Here is a 12706-nt window from a genome sequence, read left to right as displayed (position 1 = left end):
GACTTAAATGGAATTGTCCTTTTAATTTGGGGTTTATTGGATATATACCGTCACCTGTGCTAGCAGTCAGTTATTTTTTAGTTCTGTTCTGTATGTAACACAGTGGCATTAAAAATAATTCCATGTGTTTAAACACTTGTATTTTGATATATTGAAACATGCTTTCTTAATAATGGAAATGTCACAGAATAAGTGGTGGATGATGCAGTGTGTTACATCAATTAAGCTGGCAATTAATATCGATGATGTCTAAAAAGGCTTGATTGTTGTTAGATTTCCTTCACCTCCTTTGGACGGAGAGTTATTCAAAAGTGATTATTAAGAAAAATGTGGACAGTAAGCATTTAAGCATGAATTAATCTTCAAATTAGGCCTGTGGAGCTGTTAATAGTGGAACGCTTAATATCTTATTGGGAAGAGGAGATTGTGTTATTTTAGAAACACACTTTATCACTCTGTCAGTCTCTAACAATTTTTGTCACCTATTCTTAATCCTGTTCTGTTTCCATTATATTTTACTTTGTAATGCAGGGTAGTCCGAATTAAATGCAGAAGAGGATGTTCCAGTTATACCTACTGGCAAAATTTGAACAATATCTCAGATACCCACTTGCTGAGTATAAATAGAAGAGGAAGGGTGTTTTGGTTTCTATCACAGCAATATTTTTAGGCCGTGTTGGAATACTTCATTATCTAACAGTCTTTGGCTAAGCTGTTTAAAACTTGAAGCTTCACTTTTCTTCCTTTTTGTATCTCTAGCTCTGATTTTTACAGCCTTCCCAGGGATGTCAAAGGCGATTTCTATTATGCAGGGATTGAAAGAGAGGGATTTGCTTCTCTTCTTCGCTGCTGGGAGGAATAGAATTTTTATTTCAAAATAGAGTTCAAAACCATAGTAATAGTCAAGACAGCTAATGTCTATTTGCATTGACTTTGCTTCTGCTGTTGCAAAGCCATAAGCAACAGCCAGATTCCAGGGACACTGTGCTGATACCTAGATACGAAGAAAAAACGCTCACCTATATTTTGTTCACATTTGAGGAGTTATCTGTCCTTCTAAACGTGAGAAAATAATGCTGTTGATTGTAAGTCAAAGCATGCATTCTGCTCAGTCTGACAGTCCTGGTTGTCCTCACTTTTCGGGCAAATCTTCCCTATCCCCAGGGAAGCAAGCCCGTCGGGTTTTCACATCCAGTTGTTAGACTTTAAACAGACAGCCTGGAGGAACAGCATGGCTTCTGTGCTGAATCAGTGACAGGTAGCATGTTTTGTCAATTAAGGTCATGGACTGTAATGCTGTTACTGCTTACATCTGACAATAATTCAGTTTCAAGCTGTGTTAAGATTTGTGCAAGCTTTGGCATGCATTTGTAAAAGGTAAATTAAGAAGGCTGCGATATTCCCTACAATTCCCTACAAATTACACTTTAATTTCTATTTTTTTTTTCTGAAAGGTTCCACGTTCATAAATTGTTATTCTGTCAGTTCTTTTTAAAGCACAGAAAGTATCCTTTAACCAGAGTAGTCTCAAAGTGAGTAAAGGTTATATTTAACCAGTGTAATACAAAGCAGGGAGAAGATACCGAAAGCTGTAGATCCAGATGTATTTCCCAAAGGAGCTAAATATTCCTTGGGAGATGTTTCTGGTTTATTTTTTTTAACAGAGCTCTGTATTTGATCCACTGACTCCAACGTATGCTTTGTATAAGAGGAGTGCTTGCATGCTGCATGAACCACCTCCTGCCGTCTGTGGGATTAGTGTTAGTAGTCCTCAGAGTGATGGGGACCAGACCCTTAACTGCTGCTTGGAAAAGGAGCAGGACGCGTTATGGCATTGCTCAGAAGGTGGGCACTTCTCCTTTCGACTAGCTTAACATGTCAGCTGGTGATTTCTCTTGTTCTCTCTCCTTCAGTAACCATGATACAAGGCTGAACATGTAACCCAGTTAACATTTCAAGTACAGTGTATATACTAACCTAAATTACAGTGATGGTGCCTCTGTACTCGGCCCTGTTGAGGCCTCACCTCGAGTGCTGTGTTCAGTTCTGGGCCCCTCTGTACAAGAGGGACATTGAAGTGCTGGAGCGTGTCCAGAGGAGAGCTACCAGGCTGGTGAGGGGTCTGGAGACCAGGTCATATGAGGAGAGGCTGAGGGAGCTGGGCATGTTTAGCTTGGAGAAGAGGAGGCTGAGGGGAGACCTCACTGCCCTCCCCAACTACCTGAAAGGAGGTTGGAGAGAGGTGGGTGTTGGCCTCTTCTCCCAGGTGAATAATGACAGGACCAGAGGAAATGGTCTGAAGTTGTGGCAGGGGAGGTTTAGATTAGAGATTAGGAAGAATTACTTTCCTGAAAGTGGTCAGGCACTGGAACAGCCTGCCCAGGGAGGTGGTTGAATCACCATCCCTAGAGGTATTTAAGAAACATCTAGATGTGGCACTTCAGGGCATGCTCTACTGGCAGAGATTGTAGGGGTTTGGGGTTTTTGTGTGTGTGTATGGTTGGACTCGATGATCTCAAAGATCCTTTCCAACCATGAACATTCTGTGATTCTACACATGTTTACAAAACCAGTACAATAAATGAATGAGAAATTAATCAGATATGGATCATTCTAGAAATAAAAGCATCCCTATTCATTTTGTTAGGTATGTATGTTAAAGAAGCTTAGATCACACAACAGATCAACACAAACACGAGGACAGTGCCTACACCCCATGCACACAAAGCAGCACTCACGCAAACACGAACAATAATATGTGCTCCTTAATCTCCAGCTAATCAGGCTCAAAGCTTGCTGGCAGGTCTCATCTCACACACATGGAGACACAAAGAGGTCTTTCTGGTAGCTGGCTCAGACCCAGCTGGTCTGCCTAGTAGCACATCCTCAGACCCTGACCTTGCTGGTATCTGTCCCCTGGATCTACAGTGTCTCTGATAACTCTTTCCCAGATCTCCGGTTCTGCTCGCCAGCTAATTACAGCTCGAGGTTCACTAGCATTACACTCCTCCAGAAAGTAGACTGTCCTCTTCCAGGAAAATTGTTAGGAATTAGGTTTAATAAGAAGATAAAACAGACTGCAGTGATTATGCGCAGGGTTTGGCTGGACAAGCATAGTGAAGCACAACTTTATACACAATCAGCCCCTTTCATCACGCCCTTCTCTGTATTTTCTCATGTTGTTCCTTCCCCGTGCATTTGGTTGTCTCTTTTCCTACCTTTGCCCTTCTATCCATAGGTTTTGCACATTGCCACAATCCTGTGAAAGCATCCCATAAGCATGCTCTTTCCCATAGGATATGGGGTGGCAAGGATAACCTTGTCATTCATTCCTCCCTGGGTGGCCCAGTCCCCCTTACCACTTAACAAAGCTCAGGCTGAATCTCTCCAAGCCTTTGAGTGGTTCCTTCAGCAGCCCATGAACCAGTGATCTTGCAGACCTGGTCTTTGGTATCTCTTGTTCTATAAGGTTTGCGTAAATGAGTGTGGTTTATTACTTTTCCTGTCTCATCTCTGGCTGCTGGGCAGCCATTGACCAGATGTCCTCACAAAACAGATGTCCATACATTCCAGGTATCTGTGTACCATTTACATCCTACATTTCTTTTCTTTCCACACATCCATCCAATCTCGTGTATCAAATTGGAAAACAAGCTGTCAAATAATTCATATGCTAAAATCATACAGTAATCAAGTATATCTGTATTGTTTCAGACATATCATCAATGTATTATTGACTTGTTTTACCAGTGCATATGCTTCAGGCTGGTCACGTGTAACTTCTGGTAGATTAAATATCTAACAATCCACTGTCATGGAAAATTTGTTGTGATAAACACCATTGAATCGGAGGTCAGCCTTGAAACTGATAAATTATACCTCTTGGTATGAGACATCGAGGCTCTCCTTCTTAGGAACATAATTAACATGTTCACTGCCTCCATCACTAGTCTGAACCCCTTCTTGAGTCCAAGTTCACCTTGTATCTGCATAGTGTGGATACAAATATATTCTCAGATGCAGAACGGAAACAAACTTTATACGATGCCAGAGAAGACTCTGGAATCCAGCTGACAGGAGTGCGCTCTTACTGGTCGATGGACCAGAGGGTCTGTCACCTTTTCCTGTCCTGTCGGCCTGTATCGTGGCATCATGGGACTTGACCAGAGCAAGTGCTTCTGACCAGCAAGTAGAAGTAACATTAGTGGTGGAGAGCCAACTTTAAAAGGAAAGTTTAAACATTTCCTGGAAAGAGAAGACACGTGATTCATCAGACGAAAGCAGCTCTGTGCATTCTTCCGTGGAAATTTTTTTGTGGCAAAATTAATGTAATCTCTGTTCTTTCAGTTTTTACTTTGATCAGCATAGGTTTACACTGCACAGCATGGGTCCCTAATTTATTAGGAAAGCTCAACAGAATGAATTCAGGCTTATGCATGCTGGGCTTCCTGGTCCTGATAGGATTTGCCATACATTCCATAATGCCTCGTGTGAAAGAACACAGCCTGTTTTATCGATTTAACAGCTCTCTAACAGCATCTTCCGAAGATAATGCATATCATTTCTAGTGAGAAAAAAAAAAAAAAGGAAAGAACATTCAGAAACTAGCAGTGTCCATGGATTAAAAGATTGATGAGAAACACTGTAACACGGATTCACCCAGCATTTTTAATACTTCTAGTCTGAAGACAGCAAGAGAAGACAGTGAGAAGAGATGGCATAAAAAAGGGACAGTATATTCAAAGCAGGAAGAATAAACTTCATTATATGACTGATACGATATGATCAAACTCAGTTGAGCTGCAGAGCTGAAGGTCGTTCTTTTGACTTCAGAATTGGTCTGGAATTGGTCTGTGTGAGAACAGAGTTGGTCTGTATCTCCTGATGGCTTGGTACTATGCTGATTATTTGGTTGTAGCAGGCAAACAGGCTCCGGCGTATTCTGTTTTCTTCTGGATGTAGCAAGGCAGCAGCCACTGATGTGTCAATAGATGTTACATTAAGAAATGTCCTCTTCATGTAAAGTCAAGAGAGAGACAGAAGTATTTTACCAAAAGTCCTTTCAAGGAGTGGGATTTGACGCCCCATTGGTGCAAATTGCTGCTTATCCGCCCGTGGCAGTGTTCTTGGCAAAGATGTTTGGCAGTAGCACTGCTGAACTCTCTGGAGCCATGATAACTTTGCTTGGCTGAGATCTGCCCCAAGAGACTCACTCAGTTAGAATTGTCCTCCAGGCTGCAGCTCTAACTCCATAAAGGACTTGAACAAATAATTTAATTTCCTTTGCCTGAGTTTCCGTAAATTTAAGTAAGTGCTGATAACATTCATCAGTGTCTCACAATTTGTCAGGCATAGTTCAACCTGCTGGAGAATATAGTATTAAACAGCGATATAGATAAGTGATGGAAACATGAAATGGGGTGAGGCTTCTGGTGAAGAATGGAGTGTTGGAAAAATGAAAACAAAGCCACACAGTAATCCAGATAACAGCATCAGAAACTGAGCTCCCGTTTTTGAAGAATCGGCTTCATCTCTGCCTGCATGACACAGCTACTTTTGCCAAGTACCTGAGCTTGGAAATTCAAAGTTTGCAAAAAACCAAAAAAAGTTTGTCTTTCCCAGGTAAGAATAGGTTCTTTCTTCAGTAGAATCTAAGGAATTTTGTCACGTTAGGTAAGGTGTTATGTAACATCCGTTTCATTTCTGTTGCGTTACCCATATTTTTTTTCTGACAGAAATGCATTTTAGATGAATATTTAATGCCCTCGCTTTTAAGGACTTATCTTTGAATCACTTCAGTCTGCTGCTGACTTCAGGTTCCTGGGAGAGGAGGAGCTGCGTGAGCTGAATCCTGGTGTGCTGTCAGATGCCGTGACTGAAAAGGGAAGGTACAGCTCAGGAATACTGGCTGAACAAGGCAGAACCACATCTTTTCCCTTAGAAAGGAGCAGAAGATGGCAAAACCTGTCACCTGAGAGTGTCCACAAGAGAAACTATGGAGGAGCCTGAGATGCCACTTGGCTGTGTCCGAGAGGGAGAGTGGGGAAAACGATACTGGCCCAGTGTGCCTCTGAGTGGAGGCAGAGCCCTCGGAGTCTTCAGACGAGTTATAGTGCACAGAATGATTTTTGCTGCAAAGTTAATAGCTTTTCTCATTCATAATCTTTTTTTACCAGTGAAGCAATTAAAATATTCATTCAGCATATTGTGCTTCAAAGATATAAAACACAAAGATCAGCGGGCGTGTTTTCATTCTGTCGTTCCTGGTATTACTCATCATACCAGAACAACTCGTGTGTTTTTTAACTGCGTTCTTTTTTCCACCAGATCTTATTTCTTTTTGGAGGTTGAAGTGTGAAGCTCAGTTGCTGTTTCACCTTTTGTAGAACTGATGCATGAATTTTTGTTCCTCCTCTGTTTCAATAAACGTCATCTATTTTGTTATGTAGGTGGCTCTACATGTAGTATGCTTGGTTTTGAGTATCTGGTTAGTAGCGGAAGGGAACATATTTTAATCTTAAGATTAAATGGTGATGGATTGTGAAAACAAGCAAACAAACAACCCTACCCCTCCCAGGTAAACTTGGTAATTTTTTCCTGGCTTGGAAAGGAGAAAATGATTTCATTGCAAGGTGTTCACATGGGAAAAGTTTTGACCCGTGAGATGTGTTGCAATACCTTTTCTCTTTGATCTGGTTTTCTGGTTTCTAAACTGAAAGATGTCGTGGTTTCTCTGAGCAGGAGAAGAATGGGCTCTCCAAAAGATTAATTAATTTTTCCGTCTGAACTTGATGCATTGTACCAATGTCCATTCACATCTCTGCACTCTCATGTAGTGCCGGCTGCTGGATATTACTCAGAAATTTGGATGGGATGTACAGATACAATGCCTATTTAAGTGAAAATATCTTAGTTTATCTTTAAATGCTGTCACTTCATTTAGTCAAAAGCTGTGTTGTAACTGTATACACATCATAACATTTTAACTTAATACGGTAACATCTCAGTATATACACATTTTAACTACAAAACTGCTATATTATACTGGGTCTTGCTGTTATTACAAAAATAGGAATGCGCCAGATAAGCCAGTAGAAGAAAGAGAGAACTTCTATTTTATCAATGAGTAATTTTGTATAGCTCGATTTTGGAACCTCAAAGGCTGAATCATTTTTCAGTCTTTATTTGCAGTGAAGTTTGTGTTAGATTCATGAAATGCCATACATTGGTTCTACTTAATATATTAAATATTTTGAAATCAGTAGATAAAGCATGAATTTCTAATAAATTTTAGCACGCTTTGTTTAACCATTTCCTACTCCTTTCCTGCTAGCAGTCTTTCTTTTAATGTTTTAGGGAAAATAGTACTGGAGGTGGTAAAATGGCCAGCTGAAGTGCCTGGCTTGCTTTGTGCCTCAGCCAACACCACACATGGAGAAACTTTTTGACAGAGACGTCTATATAACTTACTTGAAGCTAAAGCATTGTACTCCTTGGATGTTAGTTATGAACCAGTCTAGTTTCTTGAAATTAGATCCAAGACTGGCTACTGTTTGAGGACCAAATGGCGCCAGAGGACAATAGAGATGGATTTGTTGCAAACGGATTTTATAATAAATAGTTCGTGGTATCTTTGACCTTCTTGATAATTTCCCTCAAACATTTTTGTGCTTTTTCTAGAACGATATTTTATATAAGATACTGCATTAGAAATTTATTTAGTAGGCTACCTTAGAAATTAATAAGACTTCTGCTCCTGTATCACTTAAGAGTCTCCCTCAGCTATAATAGAATGAGCTTTCTATGATTTATCCACCATCCTTGTCTTTAAGTTTGTGCAACTTCCTCCTTTTCCTTTCATCTTTGCTTTTCCAGTTTTGTTGATATAACATCCTTGCAGAGACTACAGTAGCTGCTCACATTCCAAGTAATTAAATGTAAAGGGAAAAAACTAAAAACTTTATTGCATTAAGTGCTTTTTTTTGTTCGCTGTAGTCTTGTGGGTTTTCCTCTAGCTTGTGATGTGTTACACTCTGAAGCAGATGATGTTTCTCCTGCGCAGGAGAAATCCTTGCCAAGGCAAACCTTGCTGAACTTTGAGAAATCTTGATGAGACAACACTCTTGACTAACTTTTGGCTGCTTTTGCAGAGGTTCAGGTTTGTCATTGTACGGTTATGTTGCCACTGAAAAAATAATACAAGGAATCAAAGCAGTGTACCGTAGCAGCTTTGTGGGGCTACCAGCCTGCCTTTGCTGGAGCATGGCCTGCATAAACCACAGCTTAATTACATTGGGTAGCATATATAATGCCGGCGTTCATTCCCTAATTTTATGATTGTCACTTTGGCCTATTTCAGATAAGAAGACAAGGCGGAATACAATTACTGGTGGACCTATTGGACCATCGGATGACAGAAGTCCACCGTAGTGCCTGTGGAGCTTTGAGAAACTTGGTATACGGGAAGGCAAATGATGACAACAAAATTGCTCTGAAAAACTGTGGTGGCATCCCAGCATTAGTACGGTTACTCCGCAAGACGACAGATTTGGAAATCCGAGAACTGGTCACAGGTTTGAATCTTTCAATATTTTTTGTTCAAACTGTATATAGGCTCTGCAAGCACGGTTCTGTGCTGTGTGCCACTTCCTTCATCGGTAACTCTTTATTTTTTTACCATCTTCTTTGCCCTAACAAAACACTTGCAAGCCCTTTGGATATATGTAATGTATGAAGAGCTTTAGTCAATACTATGTAGGCGGTTTACAGATGGAGGCATGATTTATGCTTGCAGTTGCTGGTCACTTTGGTTAGCCCTGAATGTTCTTGCAGAAGATGTGCTCCATACACAGATACATTGCGATGGTAATCCTCTGCTCTCCCTCTTGTCTGGTGTAGGGCTGCACATGCAGAAGTCAGATTTTACTGATTTTTCTTAGAAGCTATTATTAATTTATTTTATATCCTATATAGTGAGAAGGAGGATTTGGTTGTGGGGTTTTTTTACCTTTCTTGTGGTTCTGATAGGAAAATGGAAAAGCATGTTGGAGGGATGGACAAGGTCATCTTCTGAAGCCTTTTTTTCTGAAATTTGATAGCATGCTATGTGACGTATGTTAGACACAGGGCATGGAGGTAGTGTTAAGAGTCTTATTTCTTGTCTTGATATAGTAGAATCTGATCTTTTTAAGATTGTTTGGACTTTTTTGCCTATGAAATTCAAGGTGTGTTGGTGGGGGGGTTTTTTCAGAAATACAGAAATGCTGTCAAACAGCACCGATCTGAAACATTGGTAGATTTTTTCCTCTTTCCCCTAAGCTATCCTATTTAAAATGCAAAACAGAAGCTAGATGGTTTTTTTGATTTTTCACTTTGTGATTTCATTCTATTTGATTGCTAACATCAATGTGGTGATTAATTTAATACTACAAATAAAATATCTTAAGACCTTTTCATTATCCTGTTTTACAATGCCTGTATTTTCATTATGATTTTCATGCTAAAATAAATAAGAAGAGTTCTCATTTCTGTAGTAGAAGCATCAGAGTACACACTACCACCTCTGCTTCTGCTGAAATTACTTACCCTCGTGGGTTAGGCCTCATTTAGGATACAATTGATAAGATTACCGTCCTTTGGTTGACTGCAGGTTCCTTCCTTGAGGGTGTCTGAATAAGCTGCATAGTGTTTATTAAAAGTAGATTTTTATATTTAATTTTGTTTCTTAGTTACAACACCTATCACCTCATACTTGTTAGGCAGGATTAATGGGGCAGAGATACTGGGTTACGTGGGCTCGGATGGTGCCTCCTGCAGAGTGACAGAATTACTGACAGATCTAATAAAGTGTAACCACCGCTTCGGATTCAACATACTTGCTTTTGTCTTGGTTATGTTGCCTGTGTCCTGGCTCCAGGGAACATTCTGCCTATTTATTCTGAGTAGTAAGTGGCAAACTGCTAATGAACATCAGCAGTACACCTCGGCAGTCGCAGTGGCACTTCCCATGCTGTCTGTAGACAGAACACATAATGTCATTAGGTCATTTAAAGAAAAGATACCAGGATAGAGTTTGCATTCCTTCCACTGCACAGTATGTTGTTAAATCTTGCTGAAGTCCCACAGAAAGAAAGGAAGCGTGTGCTAGCATGCCCTCAAACTGTTACTGCCAAGAAGAGTAGGTCCTGACCATCAATGGTAGGCAGCTTTTGTATGGGCAGATGCAGCTCCCAGGGATGGTGAGCGTCAGGAGTGATGGACATCTATGAAAGGGGAGCAGAGAAAGATGGTGACCCTGAGGAATGGAATCAAAGTCAGTGGTATTTCAAGATATTATTCCTATCTGGTTTCGTATTGGGTTTTTTTTTGGTTTTTGATAGCCAGTGCATCCCAGAAGGCCACTGCCTGCTGTGGCCAGCTTTTCTGCCTTTCAGAATGCAAATCACTGGTCCTTGGTTTGAAAATGCAAACCTGGTAGTGGTAGTGTTCTGCAAAGCTCCTTTCCAATGCAACACTCAGCTGCACCTCTCATCTTGCATCTCTTAGGAATCAGGCTGGAATCGCACATCTGAATCCGTTCTCATTTGCTTTTTTTGTAAAGCGTTGTAGTATGACAGCTGCCCCAGTTAAATTCCTTCCCTCTGTCCTTTCTGGGGAAGGAAAGATAGCTCCTGCAACAGCTGCCTTGGTAATGAAAAAATATGACGTGGTGGTGGGCACAAGGGAAAATAAAAGAAGTTCCTCCTGCTTCCCATCAGCCTTCCTGAGCCGAAGTGGCAGGAAGATAATTATTTCAGTAGTGCCACCATAGCCTGAGGGAAGTACAGAGAAAATAATAGCATATGTGTGTTTTAGGAGTAAACGTAATACCCTGAGCCTTTCCATCTCATGTTCATTGTGCTTCCTGTCTACACAAAAACTGTTCTTGTTTGTTACTTTTAGAAAGGGCACAAAGTTCCTGCCTTAGGAATTCATATAGGCTCTGCCATCACTGCCCCTACATACTGCTCAAGCATTTGTCCTCAGAGCGCTTCTTCTAGGTGGGGAAGTGTCATTATCTCACAGAATCACAGAATGGTAGGGGTTGGAAGGGACTTCTGGAGATCATCTAGTCCAACCTCCCTGCCAGAGCAGGGTCACCTAGAGCAGGTTGCACAGGAACGTGTCCAGGCGGGTTTTGAATGTCTCCAGAGTCGGAGACTCCACCACCTCTCTGGGCAGCCTGTTCCAGTGCTCTGCCACCCTCAAAGTAAAGAAGTTCCTTCTCTTGTTGAGATGGAACTTCCTATGCTCAAGTTTGTGCCAGCTACCCCTTGTCCTGTCCCCGGGCACCACTGAAAAGAGCCTGGCCCCATCCTCCTGACACCCACCCTTTAAGTATTTATAAGTGTTGATAAGATCCCCCCTCAGCCGTTTTTTTTCCAGACTAAAAAGACCCAAGTCCCTCAGCCTTTCTTCATGAGAGAGTTGTACGGATGGGGAACTGAGCCTATCAAGTCTAAGTGACCTGTCCAGAAATCTGGCAAGACAAAGGTGTGAATCCCTCTGAGTAGGCACATAGCTGTGAGGGAAGAAATATGGGCGGGAGAGGTTTTTAGCTGCTCGATTTGTCTGAACAGTAGCGAAGCATTCATCGCCTGCCCCAAGTACCGTGAAGCACGTGCCAGCCAGAGCAAAAGTTATGATATTAGTTCCTTCCTTAAGCATGCGCATTTTCTTCCTTCTTGTTGCTTCTCTCTAAGGAGATTATAATTTCAATTTCCAGCTATCTCAAGACTGGTTTTGGAAGCGTGCATAACCCTGCAGACCAGCTTTCTAGCCCAGCAGGTCCTTGCTTGTCAGGATTGCCTTTGGCGCCATTTGTAGCTTTTCCTCTTTTCCAGAGATTTCTTTCTGCCATAATCTCTCCAAAACAGAGTTTTTCACGTCTTCCTTTATCTCGTCTTTCTCCTCCCTGGTAGCAGAGGACTCAGGCTAATGTTGGAAAACCTTAACACGCTCAAATTTTTCGACTGGGCAAACTGAACCATATTGCAAAGTGAAACAGCTTCAAGGCTTTCTCACATGGAGCAAATGGTTTTGGTGCAGGCTCCCATGTAGAAGCCGTGAGGGAAGTTTGCTGCCTGGCTGTTACGAAATTAAATGCTGAAATACTGAAACGTTACTTTTCTAGAAACACTTCCACAATCACTGTGTTTTACGAGAAAAACCTGGATAAACTGAGGTATACCACTGGATATATACATTGACGCAGAAGTGAAATACTCTGATAGACGTAGCGATTTCAGCATGGCTTACAGCCTCTCATAATTTGCAGAGTCAAGGAGATCCTGATTTACAATATCTTCTTTCACGTAAGTCTGTAAATGAAAAGAAGTCGGTATAAGCTGGATGCACCATACTTAATTTAGCCATCTTTTCACCCCAGCACTGTGTTACTGGTTTCCACAGTGGCTCCTGTTAATGGGAAAAAATAAAAGCCTTCTATTTTAAAATAATTAAATGTTAACGCTTTTCTAATAAATATAAATAGACTAGAACACAGTACAAAATTAGCACAGATCCTGCAGATGGTAAAAAAATGTTTTCACTTGTTAATAATGACAACCAGTAGCTGATTTGTGACTGCCTTGCCTTTCCTGAGTTAATTATGAACTGTTCCACAAAATTCCATTTTAGCATTCTTTCTATTTGTTTTACTATCAGA

At 41.0% G+C, this 12706-nt stretch overlaps 1 protein-coding gene across 3 annotated transcripts in view; it reads left to right on the top strand.

Annotated features, from left to right (window-relative positions):
- The window catches only part of CTNND2 (catenin delta 2), a 679731-nt gene that overhangs the window by 516087 nt on the left and 150938 nt on the right, over nt 1-12706 (top strand). For all 3 annotated transcript variants that reach the window (XM_054191357.1, XM_054191355.1, XM_054191356.1), the window contains one exon: nt 8360-8573. In XM_054191357.1, coding sequence (XP_054047332.1) covers nt 8360-8573 — 214 coding nt within the window. The remainder of the gene's footprint in view (nt 1-8359; nt 8574-12706) is intronic.

The sequence above is a fragment of the Rissa tridactyla genome, chromosome 2, assembly GCF_028500815.1.
Source record: "Rissa tridactyla isolate bRisTri1 chromosome 2, bRisTri1.patW.cur.20221130, whole genome shotgun sequence".
NCBI classification, from domain to species: Eukaryota; Metazoa; Chordata; class Aves; order Charadriiformes; family Laridae; genus Rissa; species Rissa tridactyla.
This window is presented reverse-complemented; position numbering and strand designations above follow the sequence as displayed.